Below are 27,477 nucleotides of genomic sequence, written 5' to 3' on the forward strand. Positions count from 1 at the left end.
CTCTGGTCTGATGAAACAAAAATATAACTGTTTGGCCATAATGACCATCGTTATGTTTGGAGGAAAAAGGGGGAGGCTTGCAAGCCGAAAAACACCATCCCAACTGGAAAGCACGGGGATGGGAGCATCATGTTCTGGGGGTGCTTTGCTGCAGGAGGGTCTGGTGCACTTCACAAAATAAGTGTGTGAGGTAGGTGGTGTGTGAGGTAGGAAAATGATGTGGATATATTGAAGCAACATCTCAAGACATCAGTCAGGAATTTAAAGCTTGGTTGCAAATGGATCTTTCAAATGGACAATGACCCCAAGCATACTTCCAAAGTTGTGGCAAAGCATCCTTCCTAACTCAGTTGCCAGACAGGAAGGAAATCGTTAAGGGATTCCACCATGAGGCCAATGGGGACTTTAAAACAGTTACAGAGTTTAATGGCTGTGATATGAGAAATCGGAGGATGGATTAACAACATTATAGTTACTTCACAATACTAATCTAATTCACAGAGTGAAAAGAGGAAGCCTGTACAGAATACAAATATTTCAAAACATGTATCCTGTTTGCAACAAGGCACAAAAATAATACTGCAAAAGATGAGGCAATTCATTTTTGGTCTTGAATATGAAGTATTATGGTTGGGGCAAATCCAGTACAACACATTACTGAGTACCATTCCATATTTTCAAACATAGTGGTAACTGCTTCATGTTATGGGTATGCTTGTAATCATTATGGACTGGGGAGTTTTTCAGGATAAAAAATAAATGGAATGGAGCCAAGCACAGGCAAAATCCTATAGGAAAACCTTTTCCAGTCTGCTTTCCACCAGACATTGGGAAACAAATTCACCTTTCAGCAGGACTATAACCTAAAATGAGGCTAATCTACACTGCAGTTGCTTACCAAGAAGATAGTGAATGTTCCGGAGTGGCCGAGTAACATTTTTACTTACATTTTTTTAACTCTAACTTTGACTAAACATTTTTATTTAGCAATGATCAACAACCAATTTGACAGAGCTTGAAGAATTTTCAAAAGAGTAATGGGGAAATGTTGCACAATCCAAGTGTGGAACGCTCTTAGAGACTTACTCAGAAAGACTCACAGCTGTAATCACTGCCAACGGTGGTTCTACAAAGTATTCATGGGTGTGAATACTTATGTAAATGAGCTATTTCTATATTTCATTTTCAATACATTTGCAAAAGTTTTCCAAAACATGTTTTCACTTGGTCATTATGGGGTATTGTGTGTAGATGGGTAAGGATGCAATATTTTTAATGCATTTTGAATTCAGGCTGTAACACAACAAAATGTGGCATAATTCAAGGGGTATGAATACTTCCTGAAGGCTCTGTATGTCAGTCTTATAGTTTTATTATCCTTATACAGTACATACTGTACGTAGGACCATATACCATTTATTATATTTTGGTGATCAAATGGTTGTATCTTTTTAATGAGGTACACAAAACAGGTACACGTGGACAGAAAAACAAGTGATGAGACCGAACAAGATAAACAGTTCCCGTTCCACCCCTGAACCACAGGACTTCCCCAACCCAAAGTTAGATTAGTGGTTCACAATAGTGGTCTTTTTACAGAGTCGTGTTGTATGCCATTTCTGCCCCATTGTGCAAAATCAGCGTCTCTACTGATACAATATCGCCTGTCTCTCTGCTTAAAATTGATCAGCTTGCAGTGTATCAATGAAATTAAGATAATGATAGGAATATATTGTTATATACAACCCAGGTACTTCAACAGTACATTGTACACTATAATTAAGCAATAAGGCACGAGGGTGTGTGGTATATGGCCAATATACCACGACTAAGGGCTGTCCGTAAGCACAACGCAACTCGGAGTGCCTGGATACAGCCCTTAGCCATGGTATATTGGCCATATACCACAAACCCCCGAGGTTGCTATTATAAACTGGTTACCAACGTAATTTGAGCAAATTAAAATGGTTGATGTAGAATGATGATGTAGTATTTACAGCCACATTCATATATAGTTTGGTTTTACCTTCCGACATAAATTGATGTCAAATTTCTACATTTACGAGGTAAAAATATACAAATGTACAGTGTTTAGCAGTTATACGTTAACCAGGCACTACATTATTTTGGTTCGGTAGTTATCATTTTTGAGCAGTTTGAATAATTAAGTGATATTTAATTGCATTGTTAACGAATTACAAGGAAATCATATCAGAAGTAAGTGAATATTTCATTTTGAACAGCAGATACAAATCAGCTGGGCTAAACAATCTGGACCCTCTCTTTCTAAAATTATCCGCCGCCATTGTAGCAACCCCTATTACCAGTCTGTTCAACCTCTCTTTCATATCGTCCGAGATCCCGAAAGATTGGAAGGCTGCCGCGGTCATCCCCCTCTTCGAAGGGGGTGACACTAGACCCAAACTGTTATAGACCTATATCCATCCTGCCCTGCCTTTCTAAAGTCTTCGAAAGCCAAGTTAACAAACAGATCACCAACCATTTCGAATCCCACCGTACCTTCTCCGCTGTGCAATCCGGTTTCCGAGCTGGTCATGGGTGCACCTCAGCCACGCTCAAGGTACTAAACGATATCATAACCGCCATCGATAAAAGACAGTATTGTGCAGCCGTCTTCATCGACCTGGCCAAGGCTTTTGACTCTGTCAATCACCGTATTCTTATCGGCAGACTCAATCGCCTTGGTTTCTCAAATGACTGCCTTCACCAATTACTTCGCAGACAGAGTTCAGTGTGTCAAATCGGAGGGCCTGTTGTCCGGAACTCTGGCAGTCTCTATGGGGGTACCACAGGGTTCAATTCTCGGGCCGACTCTTTTCTCTGTATATATCAACGATGTCGCTCTTGCTGCGGGTGATTCCCTGATCCACCTCTACGCAGACGACACCATTCTGTATACATCTGGCCCTTCTTTGGACACTGTGTTAACTAACCTCCAGACGAGCTTCAATGCCATACAACACTCCCTCCGTGGCCTCTAACTGCTCTTAAACGCTAGTAAAACCAAATGCATGCTTTTCAACCGTTCGCTGCCCGCACCCGCCTGCCCGACTAGCATCACTACTCTGGACGGTTCTGACCTAGAGTACGTGGACAACTACAAATACCTAGGTGTCTGGCTAGACTGTAAACTCTCCTTCCAGACTCATATCAAACATCTCCAATCCAAAATCAAATCTAGAATCGGCTTTCTATTTTGCAACAAAGCCTCCTTCACTCACACTGCAAAACTTACCCTAGTAAAACTGACTATCCTACCGATCCTCGACTTCGGCGATGTCATCTACAAAATAGCTTCCAATACTCTACTCAGCAAACTGGATGCAGTCTATCACAGTGCAACCCGTTTTGTTACCAAAGCCCCTTATACCACTCACCACTGTGACCTGTATGCTCTAGTCGGCTGGCCCTCGCTACATATTTGTCGCCAGACCCACTGGCTCCAGGTCATCTATAAGTCTATGCTAGGTAAAGCTCCTCCTTTTCTCAGCTCACTGGTCACGTTAACAACACCCACCCGTAGAACGTGCTCCAGCAGGTATATCTCACTGGTCATCCCCAAAGCCAACACCTGTTTGGCCGCCTTTCCTTCCCGTTCTCTGCTGCCAGTGACTGGAAGGAATTGCAAAAATGGCTGAAGCTGGAGACTTACATTTCCCTCACTAACTTTAAACATCAGCTATCTGAGCATCTAACCGATCACTGCAGCTATACATAGTCCATCTGTAAATAGCCCACACAATCTACCTACCTCATCCCCATATTGTTTTTATTAACTCTTCTGCTCTTTTGCACACCAGTTTCACTACTTGCACATCATCATCTGCTCATCATCATCTGCTCATCTATCACTCCAGTGTTAATCTGCTAAATTGTAATTACTTTGCCACTATGGCCTATTTATTGCCTTACCTCTTCAGGCCATTTGCACACACTGTATATAGACTTTCTTTTTTTTCTATTGTGTACGCTTGTTTATTCCATGTGTAACTCTGTGTTGTTGTTTGTGTCGCACTGCTTTGCTTTATCTTGGTCAGGTCGCAGTTGTAAATGAGAACTTGTTCTCAACTAGCTTACCTGGTTAAATAAAGGTGAAAAAAGAAAAGATAATTCGATTAGATATGCATCCAAATTGAAAGAGTGATATGTGACTTTGTTTGTTGTACTCAGTCAGTTGGAAATGTGCTTAGAGTTTTGAAACATGAGCCATTTTGATGATCTGTTTTGGTTTTTATGCTTAGATTTGTGGAACTGTACCAAATACATGATTGAAAAACACCATAAAGTAAAACACCCACTTTATCACCCAAGTTGCCATAACACACTGTGGCCAGAGGAGGGCGACAGAGTTTCAGTGGGAGTGTATCTGCTTCTCACTACACTCTGACAGTCAGTGTACAGTAATGGAATTGGTTAGACTTGTCTATGGACTATGTTACTGTACATATCTCTCAATGTATTCTGCAAAAGTTGAGCTTTGTGTAAACACACTGGGACCACTAAGGAAACAGAGATGTAAGAAATGATTGATTTTGCAGGAAATGTTGAACAACATTCAGAAAAAGTCAAGATGTTTGTTGATCGTTTTGATTGAACTTCATATTATGAAAATCACCCATTTCAGTACACAAATGCAGGAATATTGACCCTGTCCAAACCCAACTTCCCAACTATTCATCACCTACTCAACTTCTATACCCCTCCAACCCCGAAAGAGTGAATACAGTCATATTGATTCCATTCAAGAAGTACTACTTTGATATCACGATTATACATATCTGTCACAAATACATTTTGTTTACATATACAAGTTCATGAAAGATCTTAGATTGAAGTCCCCTATTTGAACATTATGCAAAGTCCAGTGTAATATCTGCTTCCCCAGCCCATGTTCAGTTCTCTAGTCAAACACACAGCTGCCCCAGTCCCAGAAGATTGAGGCTGAGAGATTGTGAGCTGTGGTGGGGTTGAAACTCAGATTTGCATGGGCAGGGAACTGCCATGCTCCCAGAATAGAGCAGCACCATAGCCAGATGTTCACCTGTCCCCAGAGAGTTTCAGTGATTTTAGAGCACATGGCTTCAGTATTAGAAATATCATGACGACCAGTGAGTTTATAGCTAATGGATTCAGTACTAGTAATATCATGACGACCAGTGAGTTTATAGCTAATGGATTCAGTACTAGTAATATCATGAAGACCAGTGAGTTTATAGCTAATGGATTCAGTATTAGTAATATCATGAAGACCAGTGAGTTTATAGCTAATGGATTCAGTACTAGTAATATCATGAAGACCAGTGAGTTTATTGTACATGGTTTCAGTATTAGTATCACTGTAGATCACAGGAGGCTGCTGAGGGGAGGACGGCTCATAATAATGGCTGAAATGGAGTGAATGGAAGGGTATTAAACACATAGAAACCATATGTTTGATGAGTTCAATACTATTCCATTTATTTCGTTCCAGTCGTCACTATGAGCCAGTCCTCCCCAATTAAGGTGCCACCAACCTCCTGTGCTGTAGATATCCTTTTGACTGGTACCAACTTTGGCCCAATCAGCCAAGCATTCATTGAGCGAAGCTATTTAACTGAAATGTAATAGTAAAATCCTTTTCCATGGCAGAGCTCTCTATTCCTCATGAAACTAAACAAATCACAAAGATCTCAATGTCTAATGGTAAAACTCATTAAATAATGATATCCAGGCAAACAATTTTAAAGATTGAATGTCTTTATTATCTCAACATGTTAGAACCAACAGCATTACAGCAATAAAGGGCATCACACACGTGATAAAGAAAGCCAAGCAGATCTATGACATCGGAATCAGAGAGATATGGATTCCCATACAGTGTCCAGCCCAGCACAGGTGTGCTAGTCACAGGAGGCTGCTGAGGGGAGGACGGCTCATAATAATGTCTGGAATGGAGTGAATGGAATGGTATGGATCACATAGAAACCATGTGTTTGATGAGTTCGATACCATTCCATGTATTCCATTTCAGCCATAACCATGAGCCCGTCCTCCCTATTAATGGTGTCACCAACCTCCTGTGCTGCTAGTAGTGCTGGATCAGTAAGACGGCGAGGACAGAGTAAAAAGTGTAGAACAGAATAAAAACAGTGGAGTCAGAGGAGGAGCTCATTAATCAGAACACTGGTCTCTCCTCAGTGTCTCCGAGAGTGGAGTCTGGGAGCCCTGGGTGGCCTCACAGGTCACAGAGCCCACCTTCCTCCACTGGTCGACAGGGAGGGTCAGGGTGCTGCTCCAGCTGTAGTGGCCGTCCTTCTCCAGGACCCCAGGGCTCCCGGTCACCTCCCAGGTGCTGCTACTGCTCCCATCCACCTTCCAGCTCAGCTTCCAGTCTGTGGGGAAGCCCTTGTTTGCCAGGCACATGAGAGTGGCCTTCCCCTGCTGCAGCTCCACACTGGAGGGGGGCAGGACTGTCATGGTGGGACGAACGTCACCTAGCAGACAGGTGGGAAGTTAGAGAGAGGGGAGCTGTCAATCAATCACCAGACTGATATGACAATAATGATGCAGCAGTTTTACATCTTAGCTTTAAACTAAGATGGGTTTTTTTTCAGTAGGTTTCTGTCCCTCAAACACACAGCTTCTCAGTCTTTCTGTCACTCTTTCACTTCCCTCTGAGTAGCTACTGAAGCATATTATAACTATATGAGATTACTGAAAATACATTAAATTATCTTCAAAACTTAAACTTTTTTAAATGAAAATATTTCAGCACTCCTCTCCCTTTTTGTAATGGTATAACATCCTAGGAATCAAACTGCATTTCATTATTCATTATTATTATTATTTTAAAGAAAATTCCACAGAACGTATGACCAATTCTTAAATGATGATGTTTAAAATAATGCTGAGGAAGTAAATTCCAGTTGACCGTAACCATGTCAAAATAATATTACATTTAAAGATGCATTATGCAGAAATCCCTCCACCATTTCTTGGTTGCTAAAATTCTAATAGTTCACCTAACTTCAGTTTATGTGACAAAACAAGCAAGCATAGTGAAAGAGCATGGATCTCCAACCCTGTTCCTGTAGAGCTACTGTCCTGTAGGTTTTCACTCCAACCCTGTTCCTATAGAGCTACTGTCCTGTAGGTTTTCACTCCAACCCTGTTCCTGTAGAGCTACTGTCCTGTAGGTTTTCACTCCAACCCTGTTCCTGTAGAGCTACTGTCCTGTAGGTTTTCACTCCAACCCTAATATAGTTCACCTGATTCTAATAATTACCTGGTTGATAAGCTGAATCAGGTTAATTACAACTTGGGTTGGAGTGAAAAGTTACAGGAGGGTAGCTCTCCAGGAACATGGTTGGTGAGCCCTGGTGTAACCAAAAGTATATTATTATGAGCAGCAGAACTTTGTAAGATAACAGCACTTTGCAAAAGATAGCAAACATCAAATAAAATGTCAAATAAGATAGCAATATAGCAAATAGATAGTACAACTAAGGGGAAAAAAGAAATTAGATGTAGATGAACTTACTTCCAACATCCAGTCTAGTGCCTCCACCAAAAGTGTACCACAGTGATACAAACTCATGCAACGGCCATACAAAAACCTTTGAAACTATAGAGACACGGCTCTCGCTCTTTGTAAACCTACATTTATCCAAACCACTCTCAGATTTCAACAATACCACTATTGTTCGAAACTAATACACACTTTATAAGCACCTTGTTTTATATATCATCTTGAAATGGCATTTTAATTTAACTCAATTTTCTTCTAAGGTTAATAAATACAACACAAATTCTTCAAAAATAAATACATATTTCCACTTTCAATTTAAGGTAGTTGTAATAGTGTTAAGAAAATGAATTGGGATTTTGATAGAGGTCAAGATCGAAAATGGAATACTTACTACCAACACTCAGTTTGGTCCCTCCACCAAACGTCAACCACAGTGATAGAGTCTGATTGACTCGCAGTACAAAAACCTCCAGACAGACACAGAGGGGAACGTTTTTAACACAACATGGACCTGATCAATGAATCTTACTTTGTCACTGATGCCCCCTACTGGTACAGTCTGGAACTCCAGGAGATTGGACACATTCACGTTCCCCGTTCCCCAATAAACTTCAACAGTATGAAAACTGCTGTGCACTATGTTGATAATATTTAATCATATTGTAACAAGTAATCATGAAAAGAGCTTGATACAGCAATGATGGAATGTGTCAGTATAAATACTTTTTTGTAATGACTTTCAGACAACACATGGAGGAGGATTTCAGAACTTTTCTCAATGACAGTGCAGTGATTTGCCCAGGAGGAACATTTCCATAAAGAGACACTTTGCATTGGCATCACATGCTTCAGTGCTCTGGCAGTGTTTATAGCCCTGTGAGTTGAACACTTCATGTGAGAGCTGTATTTCATTTGAACAGAACCCACGGCAACCATGACTTTCATCACCATCTTCATCTGGACTCTGGTCTGTTACGCACAAGGTGGGAGAGATTTTGAACATTTTCAGAATGCAAGCATCATGTTGTAAATGAGGAATTACGGTTATAATCTTACAAATATTTGACCTTCCTATATGTGATATTTTCCTTCTTTCTCTCTGCAGGGTCTTGGGGCCAGTATGTATTGACTCAGTCTGCAGCTCAATCAGTCCAGCCGGGTCAAACTGTCTCTATTGACTGTAGCGCCAGTAGTAAAGTTACTCAGTACTCTGGCTCACAGTATTTCCTGGCCTGGTACCATCAGACGTCTGTAGACGCTCCTAAACTCCTGATCTATGTCACATCAGACAGGTTCACAGGAGTTTCCACCAGGTTCAGTGGCAGTGGGAGAGGAAATGGTGTTGACTTCACTCTGACCATCAGTGAAGTCCAGGCTGAGGATACAGGAGTTTACTACTGTCAGAGTCACCACAGTGGTCCTGTGTTCACACAGTGATTTAGAGCCGCACAAAAACCTCCCTCAGTCAGAGTCCACTGCTGCAGCTGGGACTTACTGCAGGTGCTGAGGGCGAAGACAATGACATGCGTCACTGAGTTCTACTGTACAAACACTCAACCCACTGGGCAGAAACTGGTTGAATCAACGCTGTTTCCACATCAATTAAACCAAACAAATCTTTGCGAGGAAGTTGAATCAACATGGAAAACCAATTGGATTTGCAAAAAGTCATCGGCGTGAGGGCATTTTGTCTTTTTTTACCCAACTTTTAACCTAAATACAATGACATGGTAACATTTGTTGTTGATTTCACGTTGAATTCACGGTTAGTTGACAACTCAACCAAATCTAAATCAAAACTAGACGTTGAACTGTTGTCTGTGCCCAGTGTGAAGCTACAATTCATTATACACTGTGACCACAGGAGTATTGTATCAGATATTGCCCCACTATAGTATGATACAGCACAACTGTGGTCTCCATCTTGTACAGTAAATATACAGTGAAAAGACTATAGACAGACAGTGCAACTAGTGCTCCCATTATAAACTCAAGCCTCCTCACACACAGTCATCTAAACACGATGGGCCATTAGTAGTCAGTATTACATGATATCTATTGATCTGCAGCAAACCTGCAAGAAACCCCTTACACCAAATACAACTAACATTTAGCTTCACTATAAATGTTCTTTCTCGTTCAAATGATGAACCTGAGAATGTTGAGTCAGAGATGATGTTAAGTCCATAGAGAATGACGGCATCTCTTGGTGGTGATGGTCATGGAGACAATAGTGTTCCTCTGTGGAGGAGGGCCCGCTCTGGTGATGCTGGGAAACACTAGCAATAACATGTCAATAACACGTCTCTCTTCAGTCTGTGCTGCTGCTGCTCTCCTCCAGCTGCTACTGGAACAGCAATACATACAGTTGAAGTTTACATAAACCTTAGCCAAATACATTTAAACTCAGTTTTTCACAATTCCTGATATTTAATCCTAGTAAAAATTCCCTGTCTTCGGTCAGTTAGGATCACCACTTTATTTTAAGAATGTGAAATGTCAGAGTAATAGTAGAGAGAATTATTTATTTTAGCTTTTATTCACATTCCCAGTGGGTCAGACGTTTCCAAACACTCAATTAGTATTTGGTAGCATTGCCTTTAAATTGTTTAACTTGGGTCAAACACTTCGGGAAGCCTTCCACAAGCTTCCCACAATAAGTTGAGTGAATTTTGGCCCATTCCTCCTGACAGAGCTGGTGTAGCTGAGTCAGGTTTGTAGGCCTCCTTGCTCGCACATGCTTTTTCAGTTCTGCCCACAAATTTTCTATGGGACTGAGGTCAGGGCTTTGTGATGGCCACTCCAGTACCTTGACTTTGTTGTCCTTAAGCCATTTTGCCACAACTTTGGACGTATGCTGGGGTCATTGTCCATTTGGAAGACCCATTTGCAACCAAGCTTCAACTTCCTGACTGATGCCTTGAGATGTTGCTTCAATATTTACATTTACATTTAAGTCATTTAGCAGACGTTCTTATCCAGAGCGACTTACAAATTGGTGCATTCACCTTATGATATCCAGTGGAACAGCCACTTTACAATAGTGCATCTAAATCTTTTAAGGGGGGGGGGGGGGGGGGGGGGTTAGAAGGATTACTTTATCCTATCCTAGGTATTCCTTAAAGAGGTGGGGTTTCAGGTGTCTCCGGAAGGTGGTGATTGACTCCGCTGACCTGGCGTCGTGAGGGAGTTTGTTCCACCATTGGGGTGCCAGAGCAGCGAACAGTTTTGACTGGGCTGAGCGGGAACTGTACTTCCTCAGAGGTAGGGAGGCGAGCAGGCCAGAGGTGGATGAACGCAGTGCCCTTGTTTGGGTGTAGGGCCTGATCAGAGCCTGAAGGTACGGAGGTGCCGTTCCCCTCACAGCTCCGTAGGCAAGCACCATGGTCTTATATATCCACATATATATATATAACACATCCAATATATCCACATAATTTCCTCCCTCATGATGCCATCTATTTTGTGAAGTGCACCCGTCCCTCCTGCAGCAAAGAACCCCCACAACATGATGCTGCCACCCCCGTGCTTCACGGCTGGGATGGTAATCTTTGGCTTGCAAGCCTGCCCCTTTTTCCTCCAACCATAACGATGGTCATTATGGCCAAACAGTTCTATTTTTGTTTCATCAGACCAGAGGACATTTCTCCAAAAAGTACTAATGTCAGGCGGTGGGTGTAGCTGGTGCATGAAGTCAGGCGCAGGAGAGCAGAGATGAGTGAACAACGCACTATACTGAATAAATAGCACAAAGTAAACATACCAATGTGCGAACAATAACGGTTACCACAAAACACGGGTGAAAACAGCACCCGGAAAAAAACAGCCGGAAACGTACCGACCTGAACAATAATGGGAAATGAAAACCAGGTGTGTGCGAAACAAAGACAAAAACAATGGAAAATGAAAAGTGGATCGGCGATAGCTAGAAGACCGGTGATGTCGACTGCCGAGCGCCGCCCGAACAAGGAGAGGAACCGACTTCGGCGGAAGTCGTGACAAATATCTTTGTCCCCATGTGCAGTTGCAAACCGTAGTCTGGCTTTTTATGGCGGTTTTGGAACAGTGACTTCTTCCTTGCTGAGTGGCCTTTCAGGTTAAGTTGATATAGGACTCGTTTTACTGTGGATATAGATACCTGTTTCCTCCAGCATCTTCACAAGGTCCTTTGCTGTTGTTCTGAGATTGATTTGCACATTTCGCACCAAAGTACGTTCAACTCTAGTAGACAGAACGTGTCTCCTTCCTGAGCGGTATGACGGCTGCATGGTCCCATGGTGTTTATACTTGCGTGCTATTGAATGTACAGATGAACATGGTACCTTCAGGCGTTTGGAAATTGCTCCCAAGGATGAACCAGACTTGTGGAGGTGTTAAGGTTGTCGTAGTCGTTCTCCTCCTCAGACGAGGAGGAGCATGGATCGGACCAAGATGCGGAGTGGTAGGTATTCATGTTTTAATGGACAAACAACAAACACTACAAATTACGAAACTCTACAAACGTGACTAACCTGAAAACAGTCCTGTGTGGCCCAAACACTGACACAGGAAACAAACACCCACAAAACACCAGTGAAACCCTGGCTGCCTTAGTATGACTCTCAATCAGGGACAACGATACACACCTGTCTCTGATTGAGAATCATACCAGGCCGAACACAAAATCCCAACATAGAAAAACAAACCTAGACCAACCCACCCAACTCACGCCCTGACCAACTAAAACAAATACATAACAAAGGAAAACAGGTCAGGAACGTGACAGGAGGTCTACAATTTTGGCTGATTTATCTTGATTTTCCCATGATGTCAAGCAAAGAGGCACTGAGTTTGAAGGTAGGCCTTGAAATACATCCACAGGTACACCTGCAAATGACTCAAATGATGTCAATTAGCCTATCAGAAGCTTCTAAAGCCATTACATAATTTTCTGTAATTTTCCAAGATGTTTAAAGGCACAGTCAACTTAGTGTATGTAAACTTCTGACCCACTGGAATTGTGATACAGTGAATTATAAGTGAAATAATCTGTCTGTAAACAATTGTTGGAAAATGACTTGTGTCTTGCATAAAGTAGATGTCCTAACCGACTTCACAAAACTATAGTTTGTTAACAAGAAATTTGTGGAGTGGTTGAAAAACGAGTTTTAATGACTCCAATCTAAGTGCATGTAAACTTCTGACTTCAACTGTAGTATAGTTTTATCTAAAAAGGATAACTTGCGACTTACAGCGACTTACAGTCTTGTGTGTTTCACAAGACTGTTGAGCAGGCAGAGTAAGGTAGAGACCAAACACAAATCTTATAGGAGGGACCTGCCTGAGGGGAGGAGGGACCCAATAGCGTCTGTCTGAGGGGAGGAGGGACGGGATAGATTCTGTCTGAGGGGAGGAGGGACGGGATAGAGTCTGTCTGAGGGGAGGAGGGACGGGATAGATTCTGTCTGAGGGGAGGAGGGACGGGATAGATTCTGTCTGAGGGGAGGAGGGACGGGATAGATTCTGTCTGAGGGGAGGAGGGACGGGATAGATTCTGTCTGAGGGGAGGAGGGATGGGATAGATTCTGTCTGAGGGGAGGAGGGACGGGATAGATTCTGTCTGAGGGGAGGAGGGACGGGATAGATTCTGTCTGAGGGGAGGAGGGACGGGATAGAGTCTGTCTGAGGGGAGGAGGGACGGGATAGATTCTGTCTGAGGGGAGGAGGGACGGGATAGATTCTGTCTGAGGGGAGGAGGGACGGGATAGATTCTGTCTGAGGGGAGGAGGGACGGGATAGATTCTGTCTGAGGGGAGGAGGGACGGGATAGATTCTGTCTGAGGGGAGGAGGGACGGGATAGATTCTGTCTGAGGGGAGGAGGGACGGGATAGATTCTGTCTGAGGGGAGGAGGGACGGGATAGATTCTGTCTGAGGGGAGGAGGGACGGGATAGAGTCTGTCTGAGGGGAGGAGGGACGGGATAGAGTCTGTCTGAGGGGAGGAGGGACCCTATAGAGTCTGTCTGAGGGGAGGAGGGATGGGATAGATTCTGTCTGAGGGGAGGAGGGACGGGATAGAGTCTGTCTGAGGGGAGGAGGGACGGGATAGAGTCTGTCTGAGGGGAGGAGGGACGGGATAGAGTCTGTCTGAGGGGAGGAGGGACCCAATAGCGTCTGTCTGAGGGGAGGAGGGATGGGATAGATTCTGTCTGAGGGGAGGAGGGACGGGATAGAGTCTGTCTGAGGGGAGGAGGGACGGGATAGATTCTGTCTGAGGGGAGGAGGGACGGGATAGATTCTGTCTGAGGGGAGGAGGGACGGGATAGATTCTGTCTGAGGGGAGGAGGGACGGGATAGATTCTGTCTGAGGGGAGGAGGGACGGGATAGATTCTGTCTGAGGGGAGGAGGGACGGGATAGATTCTGTCTGAGGGGAGGAGGGACCCTATAGAGCAGGGGTGTCAAACTCATTCCACGGAGGGCCTAGTGTCTGCAGGTTTTTGGTTTTTCCTTTCAATAAAGCCCTAGACAACCAGGTGTGGGGAGTTCCTAACTAATTAGTGATGTTAATTCATCAATCAAGTACAAGGGAGGAGCGAAAACCCGCAGACACTCGGCCCCCCGTGGAATGAGTTTGACACCTGTGCTATAGAGTCTTGACTGAGGGGAGGAGGGACCCTATAGAGTCTGTCTGAGGGGAGGAGGAACCCTAATAAAGGACATGGGAGGGATCTGAAATAATTTTCTGAGCTTGTCTGATGACGGTCTATTCAAAAATAGTCTGCAGGGAGTGATGTTACCTCACACCCATGACCCTCAGGGCAGTTTGATAAATTGCCAATCCAGACTGTGATGCCGTATATCAGGATTCTCTCTATGACCGCATGGTAGAATAGGAGCATTTTTTTCTGGTCAACTCCAAAATCCCTTAGTCTAGGTAGGAAATAGAGGCGTTGTTGGACTCCTTGTCCAAGTGTACACCCAGGTACTTATATGAACTAACCTGTGCTATGTTGGCATTGTGGACAACCACAGACACGTGGTCACCGACAGATTTGGGGTCAAACACCATCTCCTCCGTTATCTTTACATTAAGGATGAGATGGTGCTCATCACACCAAATGACAAACCTTTGAATCTCTGACCTGTACACAGTAGTATCGGCATTTTTATATACATCAGAAAACGTGACAATATATCTATCAGGGTTACTGCTAGTGCAAAATAAAACTAACAAACAATCAAAGAAACAAAAAGCAACAGGAGGTGGTGCAGCCCAGGTGGCAGCTGTCCATCTTGTTTGCCTCAAACTCACAAGACTCCATTTCCCACATGCTCCAGTAAACCTCCATACCTCTGGACTGCATCACCTCCCTTGGGCGGCCGTTTGGAACAGATAAACAGGAGGGTTTAAATGGGCACATCTCAAATCACATGAGATTATTATCCAATGGAAGCTCTCGCTGGGTTAATGAGGAAACTAGTCACACCTGTGACTCTCACCCACTTTTCTTGTGGAAGCACACTACACACCCACCACGGAGCCCCCAGCTTCCTCTCCCAGGGGCCTGAGCTGGCTTACGTTCAGGAGTCACTGGTACAACTCCGCCTCCTGGTCCTTCTGTTACCGCGATGACAGCACCGGCCCGATGTGCTCCTCCTCGGAAGAGTTATGATATCTATCCGTAAATAAGTCTATTCAATTTTCTCTTTCACATATATGCCTATGTCTGTATTTAATTGTCACTTTCAATATTGCCAAGCCCACCTCTCTAACCTTATGTCACATCTAAAGACATGTCTCACTATGCTTGTATCCAACAGTCTCGCTTGTTATTGTCAGGTCCATCCCTCTAACCTTATCTCCCTATCCCTATCCTCTCTTCCACAGCGCGGTCCCCTCCGTTCCTGTGCTCTTCTCCCCGCAGTCACCCTGGGCCCGTCGGAGCTGCAGCGCGGTGCAAGCGCCCTGGACCCCCGTCGCATCGCCCCCAGCTTCCTCTCCCAGGGGCCTGAGCTGACCAACTTCCAGGAGTCCCTGGAGCAACTCCACCTCCTGGCCCGCTGTTACAGTGACTTCCTCGCTGTTAGTCCATAATGATTCTATGCACTCCATCCCATCTGAATTGATGGGTCTCGATTGACCTCGACTGGTATTGACAGACCCACCTAGTCCACATTGGATCTGATCACTTTCGGACTCCATGACTCTTGATAAGGATTGTGTATTGTGGTTGGAATGAATGGACTGGCTGTTTGAGATGGTGACAGAAAACGGTTCTGGTAAAAGGTTGAGGTTTTAACTGACAAAAGATAATAGTTGGACAATGAAACTAACTCATTCCTGATGTAAGGTTCCGTACTTATTATTTTAGTCAGACTTGTGTTCTGTTTAGTTGTGTTCTTGAACGTAGCCTGTTTCTTTGTGTTCTTGAACGTAGCCCTGTCTTTCATTTTTGTTCATTGATTTCACCTGTGTTAGTTACTCACCTGGTCTCATCAGCTCCTTATTTAGTTCAGTTCATTCTGTTTGTGCCTTTGTGAGGTATTGTTTGTTTACGCTCTACTAAGCCTTTTCCTAGCGCGTTTGTGAGAACCAGTATATTGCCTTCAGTCTTGGTTTTGATTCACCTGCTGATGATAATACTAATATTAATAATAATATATATAATAATATAGAAAATATAATATTTAAAAAAAAATGCTCATAATCGACGATGTGAGGTAAAGAAACACGATAATGGAACTATATGTGTATCTCCAAGTAAATGTGCTTTATACAAATGTCCAGTTGTTGTCAATAGCTTCCCAAATTAAGATAACAGAAGATAGCGGTCATGGTAGATTCATGCTAGAATCTGTTGCAGGGAAGAATTGTAGTTTTTCTAGCCTTATTTTGACACTAAATGGAAGCATTAAACTTTGGTCATACATTCAAAGAGAGCCAACAACACAGAGATGGATTAAATGCATTACACATCCATTTATCTGTCAAAAGTTCAAATCATTAAAACTTTTTGCACATGATAAAATCACATTAAAAAATGATTTATTTAATGGGGAAAAAATATATAAAAACTATGTGGCTTGCCCCTAGACACAGCTAAAATCTACTTTATATGTTTTGCCTATAGCTTAAAACTATCTTCTCAGTGTCATGTGACTATTTATGAGAATCAGGTTGAGTGAAGCCTTAATGACAAAATTGGAAGTATCTAATTGTTACCACAAACACAAATATCTCTCTCTCTGACTCAGAATCTCTATCACACACACACACACACACACACACACACACACACACACACACACACACACACACACACACACACACACACACACAGCTTTGTCAGGAGGAAGCTGGCCAGAGGCAGTTAACCCACATCAGTTTCCTCATTACTACTCTATGACAAGAGAAGATAACAAACTTGTGAGGATTTCAAGAACGAGAAACTAAAGAATTAGATGTCTAAAGTCTACTGTCTTCAAGATAGCTCTTATTCTTTCACGGACAATGGTGAACATGAACTCCTCCAGCAACTCTAGCTTGGACTCCACCTCCCCGGATTCGGGCCGCCTGATTTCGAGCACCGTCCTGGGGTTGTGCTGTGCGCTGGGCCTCCCTGGTAACATAGCTGTCCTGGTGGTCATCCTGTGCCGCTCGTCCCGACGCCCCAACTTCACCCTGTGCCTCATGCTGAACCTGGCTTCCTCCGACATCCTGTGCCTGGCCACGGTGCCCGTGTGGATCTATACTCTCCTGCACGGCTGGACTCTGGGCCGTGCTGCATGCAAGTTAGCCACGTTCCTGCTCTATCTCAGCCTGTATGCTAACGTGCTAACGGTCACTCTACTCGGTGTCCAGCGCTGCCTCCAGGTGCTATACCCGCAGATGTGGAACAGGCTGGGGCGCAAGGGGGAGGCGGTGCTGCTCCTGGCCCTGTGGGGGCTCGCCTGTGCTCTGACTGCTCCCGCCGTTGCCACTCGCGATGTGCGCGATGGCGAGCTCAAGTGCCAGCGACACACGGGCTCCGATGCTGAAAGAGTTGCTGTCCTCGTCTTGGAGACCCTTTTAGGGTTTGTGGTTCCGTTCTCTGTGCTGGTCACGTCCTACTGCTGCCTCCACCGGCGGGTGAACCAGACTGCGCTGTTCAGCAGTGCAAAGTTGACGCGGCTGGTCACCAGTGTGGTGGTCACCTTTTTCATCCTCTGGATTCCTGTGCACATTGTCAATGTGGTGGACATCGCCGGCATTGTGCTGCAGACTTCCTGGCCAGAGGCGTCGGCAGCGCTGCTGAGCCACAGAAGCGCAGCAGCGCGTGTCGTCCGGAGCTTTACGTTTTTTAACAGCTGCCTGGACCCCTTCCTGTACGCCTTCGCCTCGCGGAGAATCCGTGAGCAGCCCAAGTCGTCGTCGAGGGGCGACAGCAGGATGCAGGTCACAAATATCTGATGTCTGAAGCTGTGCTCTGCTGGTGTGACTAAAGGCCAACCCCTAATTCTAACCCTCAGCCTACCCATCATCAACCCCCCTAACCCTAACCTTAACAAATCAGGGTACTCTAAAAAAAGAAATAGCTTTTTTTAGGCGTTCTTGACTTGGTTTTTAGAGCAGCCAAATTAGAGTCCCGTTGTACCTGCTATTTTGTCCTCAACAAAACCTACGTTTTGGGTTGCTGACTGTATAGGCTGTACTTCTAGGTATCCATAGGTTAGCCTAGATTTGTTATTTCGGTGATCTAACGCCCTTCAAGCTTGACCTCCATTGGTCAAAGCCTAAATTGTATTGCTTCTGTCAGTTTCCCCATGAATAAATACATATATTTGGTTACCATGAATAAGTTTCTCTTATAGTACATGTACTTCTGCTTTGGTTCAGAGGAGCTCCAACTTAGTGTGAAGGAATATTTCGTCATACTTGTGAAGTTGCCTCATTGTATGTCAAAATCAGGTATTTGAGCAGTGAGGCACAATGGAAAAACACACTAGATCTATGCAACAACATTTCTACCTAAATTGATCAATTAAAGCATGCATTTCAAACCTTACACCACTCTGATGCCCAATATGGGTTCAACCATTTTAGTTTCAGTCTAACCCGCAACAAGTAGTGAGCCAACTTGCCAAAACTGCGTAAAAAAATTATTCTGAACCAAATGAAGATAGAACTTACCACATGTCAGATGTAACAACACATTTGGTACACGGACAAACAACTTTATCTGCACCTAAAGGAACATACCTTTAGGTTCAAAATGAGAAAAAAAGCTTGAGATTGACATACTGTAGTTTAAAACATATTATGAAAGTATAAACAGTTTTTTGGGGGTTATGATCAGGTGGTAAAAATCATGAGCTGACGAACACCCAGCATTTAATGTAGAGGTGCTGACTAACTGTATAAATAGTAAGAGAGAAAGTAGTACACTCTACATAGATATGCCTCACACACCCTGCAAATGCTCCCAACAACTTAATGGGTATATAGAGTGTAACTTTCTTTTTATACGGTTCTGGGGAACTTGCACATTTTCAGATGTAAGTGGTATATTTTCAAAACTCTAAGTACAAATCTCGAAATTCATAACACTTGTAATGCCCTCTATCTTATGTTCAGAACTTTGATTGTGCATTCATTGGGGTTTCACAGGCCTTTCACTCTTGAGTCATTCAAGCAAAATCAAATCCAACTTGCTATTCTTTTTGAGGTGCTGAATGGAAAGAAGAGTAGATGGTAAATATCATTTCAAATTATAGTAGAGGGTAAATATAATTTTCCACAGAGTATTTGACCATAACTTGACATGCACAATGTTTTAAATCATTTGAATCCAATGGCAGGTTGTGAGCATGTTCAGAAATACAGTGCCTTCAGAAAGTATTCACACCCCTTGACTTTTTCCACAGTTTTTTTCCAGCCTGATTTTAAAATAGATTAAAATATGATTTTGTGTCACTGGCCTACACACAATCTCCCATAATGTCAAAGTCAAATAATGTTCTAAAAAATGTTTACAAATTAATAAAAAGTGAAAGCTGAATTGCAGTGGCGTGCCGTGGGCCTGGGGCCTGGGCCTTCAGTGAGGTACTACACAGTCCCACCCGAATTAATCCACCTCATTATGATGCCATGGCTCTAGAAACTATACATTTAGACAGAAACGCAGTATAACCAGGCGTTGCGTCACCTTGAAATTGACAAATTGACATTTTTGGGTAAACAGTGTTTACCCAAAAACATGACACAATCAATGAGTCTTTTCAATATTTCCCTTCACCTTTTCATTGTGCAGCTCCGTTGCCCTGCGCGTTTGTTCTTTGAGTTGTAGATCCACTCCGGTGTCCCCAAAAGTTTTCAAAAGCACCATTGCTTGTTAGTGCCCAGCCGTACTTTGGTGTCTCGTTGCTGCCTTGGTTAGACAACTCAAGTTTGCAAAGCCAGTGTGGCTCCAAACACCAAATCGATCACTTGCAAATAATAGGCATTCCCAGCAGTACAGTTTGCAGTGCTTCTCGGAGCCAAGGAGCCTGTGAGCCATTGACAGCGCTCGTAGTTGAAACTTTGAAAGTGGCGAGCGAACGAAGCACTTTCCCGCCTGTGACAGGCTTTGTGGCGTCGGGCGACCTCTCCTTACAATGTCTAACTTTTCTTGAAAAGTTCGTCTTGAGAATGGCGTTATAATTATATCCTCGACCAAATCGATATCTTCTCCTCCTTCCGCCATTGTGGGTTGAAAAAACAGCTTAGTAGTACGCAAATTAATTCGTTTATCAAATTCAGTTTCCTAGATCTCCATAGGACCTGCCTCTCAATATTGGTAATCCAATCAAAAGACGTGCACGCACTACGCCTGCTAGCTGGCTCCTGTGTAACACTGGAGCCAGCCAGAAGGCGTACAATAGCCAATGATTGGTTGACACTAAATTTTCATTTCCATTCACTATAAGCTACAAGCGCCCGCACTGTTGATTCTGAAGGCCTGAGGGCAGATTTTAGACCCCTGGCAACACATGATGGCTGAATATGATTGGATAAAAGATCTAACATAAAGACCAGCCCTCAAAATCTCAACCTGGGGCTGGAAGAAGTGCAACCAAGAGGAAAGCTATGAAATGAAGAGTATAACTTACTCTGGGGAATAATTTAATACATATTTGTGGGAAAATATATTTTAAAAAACATTATATTCTGATGATGTTTAGGCCAGCAGAGAAGGCCTTGCAGGCCCTGACGGCCCACCACTGCTGAATTGTCTTGAGTCAATAAGTATTCAACCCTTTTGTTATGGCAATCCTAAATAAGTTCAGGATACAAAATGTAGCTATTGAATTTATTTAGTTACCCTTTGGATGGTGCATCAATACACCCAGTCACTACAAAGATACAAGCGTCCTTCCTAACTCAGTTGCCGGAGAGGAAGGAATTTCACCATGAGGCCAATGGTGACTTTAAAACAGTTACAGAGTTTAATGGCTGTGATAGGAGAAATCAGGGGAATGGATCAACAACATTGTAGTTACTCCACAATACTAATCTAATTGACAAAGTAAAAAGAAGGAAGCCTGTACAGAATACAAACATTTCAAAACATGCATCCTGTTTGCAACAAGGCACAAAAATAATACTTCAAAAAAAATTGCAATTAATTCTTTGTCCTGAATACGAAGTGTTATGTTCGGGACAAATCCAATACAACACATTACTGAGTACCACTCTCCACATTTTCAAACATAGTGGTAACTGCTTCATGTTATGGGTATGCTTGTAATCATTATGGACCTGGGAGTTTTTCAGGATAAAAAATAAATGGAATGGAGCCAAGCACAGGTAAAATCCTATAGGAAAACCTGGTTCAGTCTGCTTTCCACCAGACAGTGGGAAACATATTCACCTTTCAGCAGGACTATAACCTAAAATGAGGCAAATCTACACTGGAGTTGCTTACCAAGAGGACAGTAAATGTTCCGGAGTGGCCGAGTAACATTTTTACTTAAAAAATCTATGGCAAAACCTAAACATTTTTATTTATCAATGATCAACAACCAATTTGACAGAGCTTGAAGAATTTTCAAAAGAGTAATGGGGAAATGTTGCACAATCCAAGTGTGGAACGCTCTTAGAGACTTACCCAGAAAGACACACAGCTGTAATCACTGGCAAAGGTGGTTCTACAAAGTATTGACTCATGGGTGGGCAAACTTATGTAAATGAGCTGTTTCTATATTTCATTTTCAATACATTGCCAAAGTTTTCCAAAACATGTTTTCACTTGGTCATTATGGGGTATTGTGTGTAGATCGGTGAGGAAACAATATTTTTTATGCATTTTGAATTCAGGCTGTAACACAACATAATGTGGCATAATTCAAGGGGTATGAATACTTCCTGAAGGCACTGTATGTCAGTCTTATAGTTTTATTATCCTTATACAGTACATACTGTACGTAGGAGTATTGTAAAGCAGTTGGCTACTTTAAAACTGTAGCACGGTGTTGAATACCATTTATTATATTTTGGTGATCAAATGGTTGTATCTTTTTAATGAGGTACACAAAACAGATACACATGGACAGAAAAACAAGTGATGAGACCGAACAAGACAAACAGTTCCCGTTCCACCCCTGAACCACAGGACTTCCCCAACCCAAAGTTAGATTAGTGGTTCACAATAGCGGTCTTTTTACAGAGTCATGTTGTATGCCATTTCTGCCCCATGCAACATTGTGCAAAATCAGCTTCTCTACTGATACAATATCGCCTGTCTCTCTGCTTGAAATTCATCAGCTTGCAGTGTATCAATGAAATTCAGCTGATGACTGGAATATATTGTTATATACAACCCAGGTATTTCAACAGTACATGGTACACTATAATTAAGCAATAAGGCATGAGGGTGTGTGGTATATGGCCAATATACCACAGCTAAGGGCTGTTCGTAAGCACTACGCAACTCGGAGTGCCCGGATACAGCCCTTAGCCGTGGTATATTGGCCATATACCACAAATCCCCGAGGTTGCTATTATAAACTGGTTACCAACGTAATTTGAGCAAATTAAAATGGTTGATGTAGAATGATGATGTATTATTTACGGCCAAATTCTTATATACTTTGGTTTTACCTTCCAACATAAATTGATGTCAAATTTCTACATTTACGAGGTAAAAATATAGAAATGTACAGTGTTTAGCAGTTATACGTTAACCAGGCACTACATTATTTTGGTTCGGTAGTTATCAATTTTGAGCAGTTTGATTAATTAAGTGATAGTTAATTGCATTGTTAGCAAATTACAAGGAAATCATATCAGAAGTAAGTGAATATTTCATTTTGAACAGCAGATAAAAATCAGCTGGGCTAGACAATCTGGACCCTCTCTTTCTAAAATTATCCGCCACAATTGTTGCAACCGCTATTACCAGTCTGTTCAACCTCTCTTTCGTATCGTCCGAGATCCCTAAAGATTGGAAAGCTGCCGCGGTCATCCCCCTCTTCGAAGGGGGTGACACTAGACCCAAACTGTTATAGACCTATATCCATCCTGCCCTGCCTTTCTATAGTCTTCGAAAGCCAAGTTAACAAACAGATCACCGACCATTTAGAATCCCACCGTACATTCTCCGCTGTGCAATCCGATTTCCGAGCTGGTCATGGGTGCACCTCAGCCATTCTCAAGGTACTAAACGATATCATAACCGCCATCGATAAAAGACAGTTGTAACGCCCTGGCCTTAGTTATCTTTGTTTTCTTTATTATTTTAGTTAGGTCAGGGTGTGACATGGGGGATGTATGTGTTTTTTGTCTATGTCTAACGTTAGTAGCTTGTGTATGCACTTTCGTTTGTAGCTTCACGGTCGTTTGTTGTTTTGTTTAGTTTTGTAAAAGTGTTCGTTTCGTGTTTCATCTTCTCTAATAAAAGAAGATGTATTTGTATCACGCTGCGCCTTGGTCCACTCTTCCTCATCAAGACGATCGTGACAGAATTACCCACTATACCAGGACCAAGCAGCGTGTCAAGCAGCAGCAGGAGCAAAATACACAGGATTCATGGACTTGGGAGGAGATACTGGATGGTAAGGGACCTTGGGCACAACCGGGAGAATATCGCCTCCCTCGTGAAGAGCTGGAGGCAGCTAAAGCCGAGAGGAGGCGATATGAGGAGGCAGCACGGAAGCAAGGCTGGAAGCAAGGCTGGAAGCCCGCGAGTCAAACCCAAAAATTTCTTGGGGGGGGCTACAACGGAGTGTGGCGAAGTCAGGTAGGAGACCTGCGCCAACTCCCCGTGCTTACCGTGGGAAGCGAGAGTACGGGCAGACACCGTGTTATGCGGTAGAGCGCATGGTGTCTCCTGTACGTGTACATAGCCCGGTGCGGGTTATTCCACCTCCCCGCACTGGCAGAGCTAGATTGGGCATTGAGCCAGGTGCCATGAAGCCGGCTCAACGCGTCTGGTCTCCAGTGCGTCTCCTCGGGCCGGCATACATGGCACCAGCCTTATGCATGGTGTCCCCGGTTCGCCAACACAGCCCAGTGCGGGTTATTCCACCTCCCCGCACTGGTCGGGCTACGGGGAGCATTCAACCAGGTAAGGTTGGGCAGGCTCAGTGCTCAAGGGAGCCAGTACGCCTGCACGGTCCGGTATATCCGGCGCCACCTCCCCGCCCCAGCCCAGTACCACCAGTGCCAACACCACGCACCAGGCTTCCAGTGCGTCTCCAGAGCCCTGTTCCTCCTCCACGCACTCGCCCTATGGTGCGTGTCTCCAGCCCGGTACCACCAGTTCCGGCACCACGCACCAAGCCTCCTGTGCGTCTCCAGAGTCCTGTGCGTCCTGTTGCTGCTCCCCGCACTAGCCTTGAGGTGCGTGTCTCCAGCCCGGTACCACCAGTTCCGGCACCACGCACCAGGCCTACTGTGCGCCTCAGCCGGCCAGAGTCTGCCGTCTGCCCAGCGCCATCTGCGCTGTCCGTCTGCCCAGCGTCGCCTGCACTGCCCGTCTGCCCAACGCCGTCTGAGCTGTCCGTCTGCCAAGCGCCGCCTGCGCTGCCCGTCTGCCCAGCACAGTCTGAGCTCCCCGTCTGTCCTGAGCCTTCAAAGCCGCCCGTCTGTCCTGAGCCTTCAAAGCCGCCCGTCTGTCCTGAGCCTTCAGAGCCGTCCGTCAGTCAGGAGCCACTAGAGCCGTCTGTCAGTCAGGAGCCGCCAGAGCCGTCCGCCAGTCAGGAGCAGCCAGAGCCGCCCGCCAGTCAGGGGCAGCCAGAGCCGCCCGCCAGTCAGGAGCAGCCAGAGCCGCCCGCCAGTTAGGAGCAGCCAGAGCCGCCCGCCAGTCAGGAGCAGCCAGAGCCGCCCGCCAGTCAGGAGCAGCCAGAGCCGCCCGCCAGTCAGGAGCAGCCAGAGCCGCCCGCCAGTCAGGAGCAGCCAGAGCCGCTCGCCAGTCAGGAGCAGCCAGAGCCGCTCGCCAGTCAGGAGCAGCCAGAGCCGCCCGCCAGTCAGGAGCAGCCAGAGCCGCCCGCCAGTCAGGAGCAGCCAGAGCCGCCCGCCAGTCAGGAGTAGCCAGAGCCGCCCGCCAGTCAGGAGCAGCCAGAGCCGCCCGCCAGTCAGGATCTGCCAGAGCCGCCCGCCAGCCAGGATCTGCAAGAGCCGTCAGTCAGCCAGGATCTGCCAGAACCACCCGCCAGCCAGGATCTGCCAGAGCCGCCCGCCAGCCAGGATCTGCAAGAGCCGTCAGTCAGCCAGGATCTGCCAGAGCCGTCTGCCAGTCATGAGCTGCCCTTCAGTCCGGAGCTGCCCCTCAGTCCGGAGCTGCCCCTCAGTCCGGAGCTGCCCCTCAGTCCGGAGCTACCCCTCAGTCCGGAGCTGCCCTTCAGTCCAGGACTCGCTGAAAGGGTCGCCGCTCCAAAGGCGCCACCAAAGCAGGTAGTGACTATGGTGAAGTGGGGGTCACGTCCCGCACCCGAGCCGCCGCCATAAGCAGGCCCACCCGGACCCTCCCCTTCTGTGTCAGGTTTTGCGGCCGGAGTCCGCACCTTTGGGGGGGGGGTACTGTCACGCCCTGGCCTTAGTTATCTTTGTTTTCTTTATTATTTTAGTTAGGTCAGGGTGTGACATGGGGGATGTATGTGTTTTTTGTCTATGTCTAACGTTAGTAGCTTGTGTATGCACTTTCGTTTGTAGCTTCACGGTCGTTTGTTGTTTTGTTTATTTTTGTAAAAGTGTTCTTTTCGTGTTTCGTCTTCTCTAATAAAAGAAGATGTATTTGTATCACGCTGCGCCTTGGTCCACTCTTCCTCATCAAGACGATCGTGACAACAGTACTGTGCAGCAGTCTTCATCGACCTTGCCAAGTCTTTCGACTCTGTCAATCACCATATTCTTATCGGCAGACTCAATCGCCTTGGTTTCTCAAATGACTGCCTCGCCTGGTTCACCAACTACTTCGCAGTCAGAGTTCAGTGTGTCAAATCAGAGGGCCTGTTGTCCGGACTGGCAGTCTCTATGGGGGTACCACAGGGTTCAATTCTCGGGCCGACTCTTTTCTCGGTATATATCAACGATGTCGCTCTTTCTGCGGGTGATTCCCTGATCCACCTCTACGCAGACGACATCATTCTGTATACATCTGGCCCTTCTTTGGACACTGTGTTAACTAACCTCCAAACGAGCTTCAATGCCATACAACACTCCTTCCTTGGCCTCCAACTGCTCTTAAAAGCTAGTAAAACCAAATGCATGCTTTTCAACTGTTCGCTGCCCGCACCAGCCCGCCCGACTAGCATCACTACTCTGGACGGTTCTGACCTAGAAAACATGGACAACTACAAATACCTAGGTGTCTGGCTAGACTGTAAACTCTCCTTCCAGACTCATATCAAACATCTCCAATCCAAAATCAAATCTAGAATCGGCTTTCTATTTCGTAACAAAGCCTCCTTCACTCACGTCGCCAAACATACCCTAGTAAAACTGACTATCCTACCGATCTTCGACTTCGGCGCTGTCATCTACAAAATAGCTTACAATACTATACTCAGCAAACTGGATGCAGTCTATCACAGTGCCACCCGTTTTGTTACCAAAGCCCCTTATACCACCCACCATTGTGACCTGTATGCTCTAGTCGGGTGGCCCTCGCTACATATTCGTAGCCAGACCCACTGGCTCCAGGTCATCTATAAGTCTATGCTAGGTAAAGCTCCTTATCTCAGCTCACTCGTCACGATAACAACACCCACCCGTAGCACGTGCTCCAGCAGGTATATCTCACTGGTCATCCCCAAAGCCAACACCTACTTTGGCCGCCTTTCCTTCCAGTTCTCTTCTGCCAGTGACTGGAACGAATTGCAAAAATCGCTGAAGTTGGAGACTAACATTTCCCTTACTAACTTTAAACATCAGCTATCATCAGAGGATCTAACCGATCACTGCAGCTGTACATAGTCCATCTGTAAATAGCCCACCCAATCTACCTACCTCATCCCCATATTGTTTTTATTCACTTTTCTGCTCTTTTGCACACCAGTTTCACTACTTGCACATCATCATCTGCTCATCATCATCTGCTCATCTATCATTCCAGTGTTAATCTGCTAAATTGTAATTACTTTGCTACTATGGCCTATTTATTGCCTTACCTCCTCACGCCATTTGCACACACTGTATATAGACTTTCTTTTTTTCTATTGTGTTATTGACTGTGCGCTTGTTTATTCCATGTGTAACCCTGTGTTGTTGTTTGTGTCGCACTGCTTTGCTTTATCTTGGCCAGGTCGCAGTTGTAAATGAGAACTTGTTCTCAACTAGCTTAGCTGGTTAAATAGAGGTGAAAAAAAGAAAAAAAGAAAAGATAATTCAATTAGATATGCATCCAAATTGAAAGAGTGATATGTGACTTTGTTTGTTGTACTCAGTCAGTTGGAAATGTGCTTAGAGTTTTGAAACATGAGCCATTTTGATGATCTGTTTTGGTTTTTATG

General features: G+C 44.6%; 1 protein-coding gene and 2 gene segments (V, D, J or C); 2 read left to right on the top strand and 1 right to left on the bottom strand.

The window, feature by feature from the left end:
• Nucleotides 1-5,746: 5,746 nt before the first annotated feature.
• LOC120027364 lies at nucleotides 5,747-7,989 on the bottom strand. The segment is given in 2 exon segments: nucleotides 5,747-6,494; nucleotides 7,920-7,989. A coding segment is annotated over 1 exon segment (306 nt).
• A 439-nt stretch (nucleotides 7,990-8,428) lies between these two features.
• Nucleotides 8,429-15,604, top strand: LOC120026822. The segment is given in 4 exon segments: nucleotides 8,429-8,511; nucleotides 8,634-8,961; nucleotides 15,028-15,103; nucleotides 15,398-15,604. Coding segments are annotated over 4 exon segments (660 nt in total).
• Nucleotides 15,605-17,020: 1,416 nt separating this feature from the next.
• On the top strand, nucleotides 17,021-17,959 carry LOC120026825 (leukotriene B4 receptor 1-like). The gene has a single exon (XM_038971536.1). The coding sequence runs from the start codon at nucleotides 17,021-17,023 to the stop codon at nucleotides 17,957-17,959; it is 939 nt and encodes a 312-aa protein (XP_038827464.1).
• Nucleotides 17,960-27,477: the final 9,518 nt, after the last annotated feature.

Source organism: Salvelinus namaycush, chromosome 32 (assembly GCF_016432855.1).
Source record: "Salvelinus namaycush isolate Seneca chromosome 32, SaNama_1.0, whole genome shotgun sequence".
Classification (NCBI taxonomy): Eukaryota; Metazoa; Chordata; class Actinopteri; order Salmoniformes; family Salmonidae; genus Salvelinus; species Salvelinus namaycush.

Bases quoted from the DNA above. Each gene is read 5' to 3' on its own strand.
- LOC120026825 (XM_038971536.1), top strand. From the start codon at position 17,021: ATGGTGAACATGAACTCCTCCAGCAACTCTAGCTTGGACTCCACCTCC.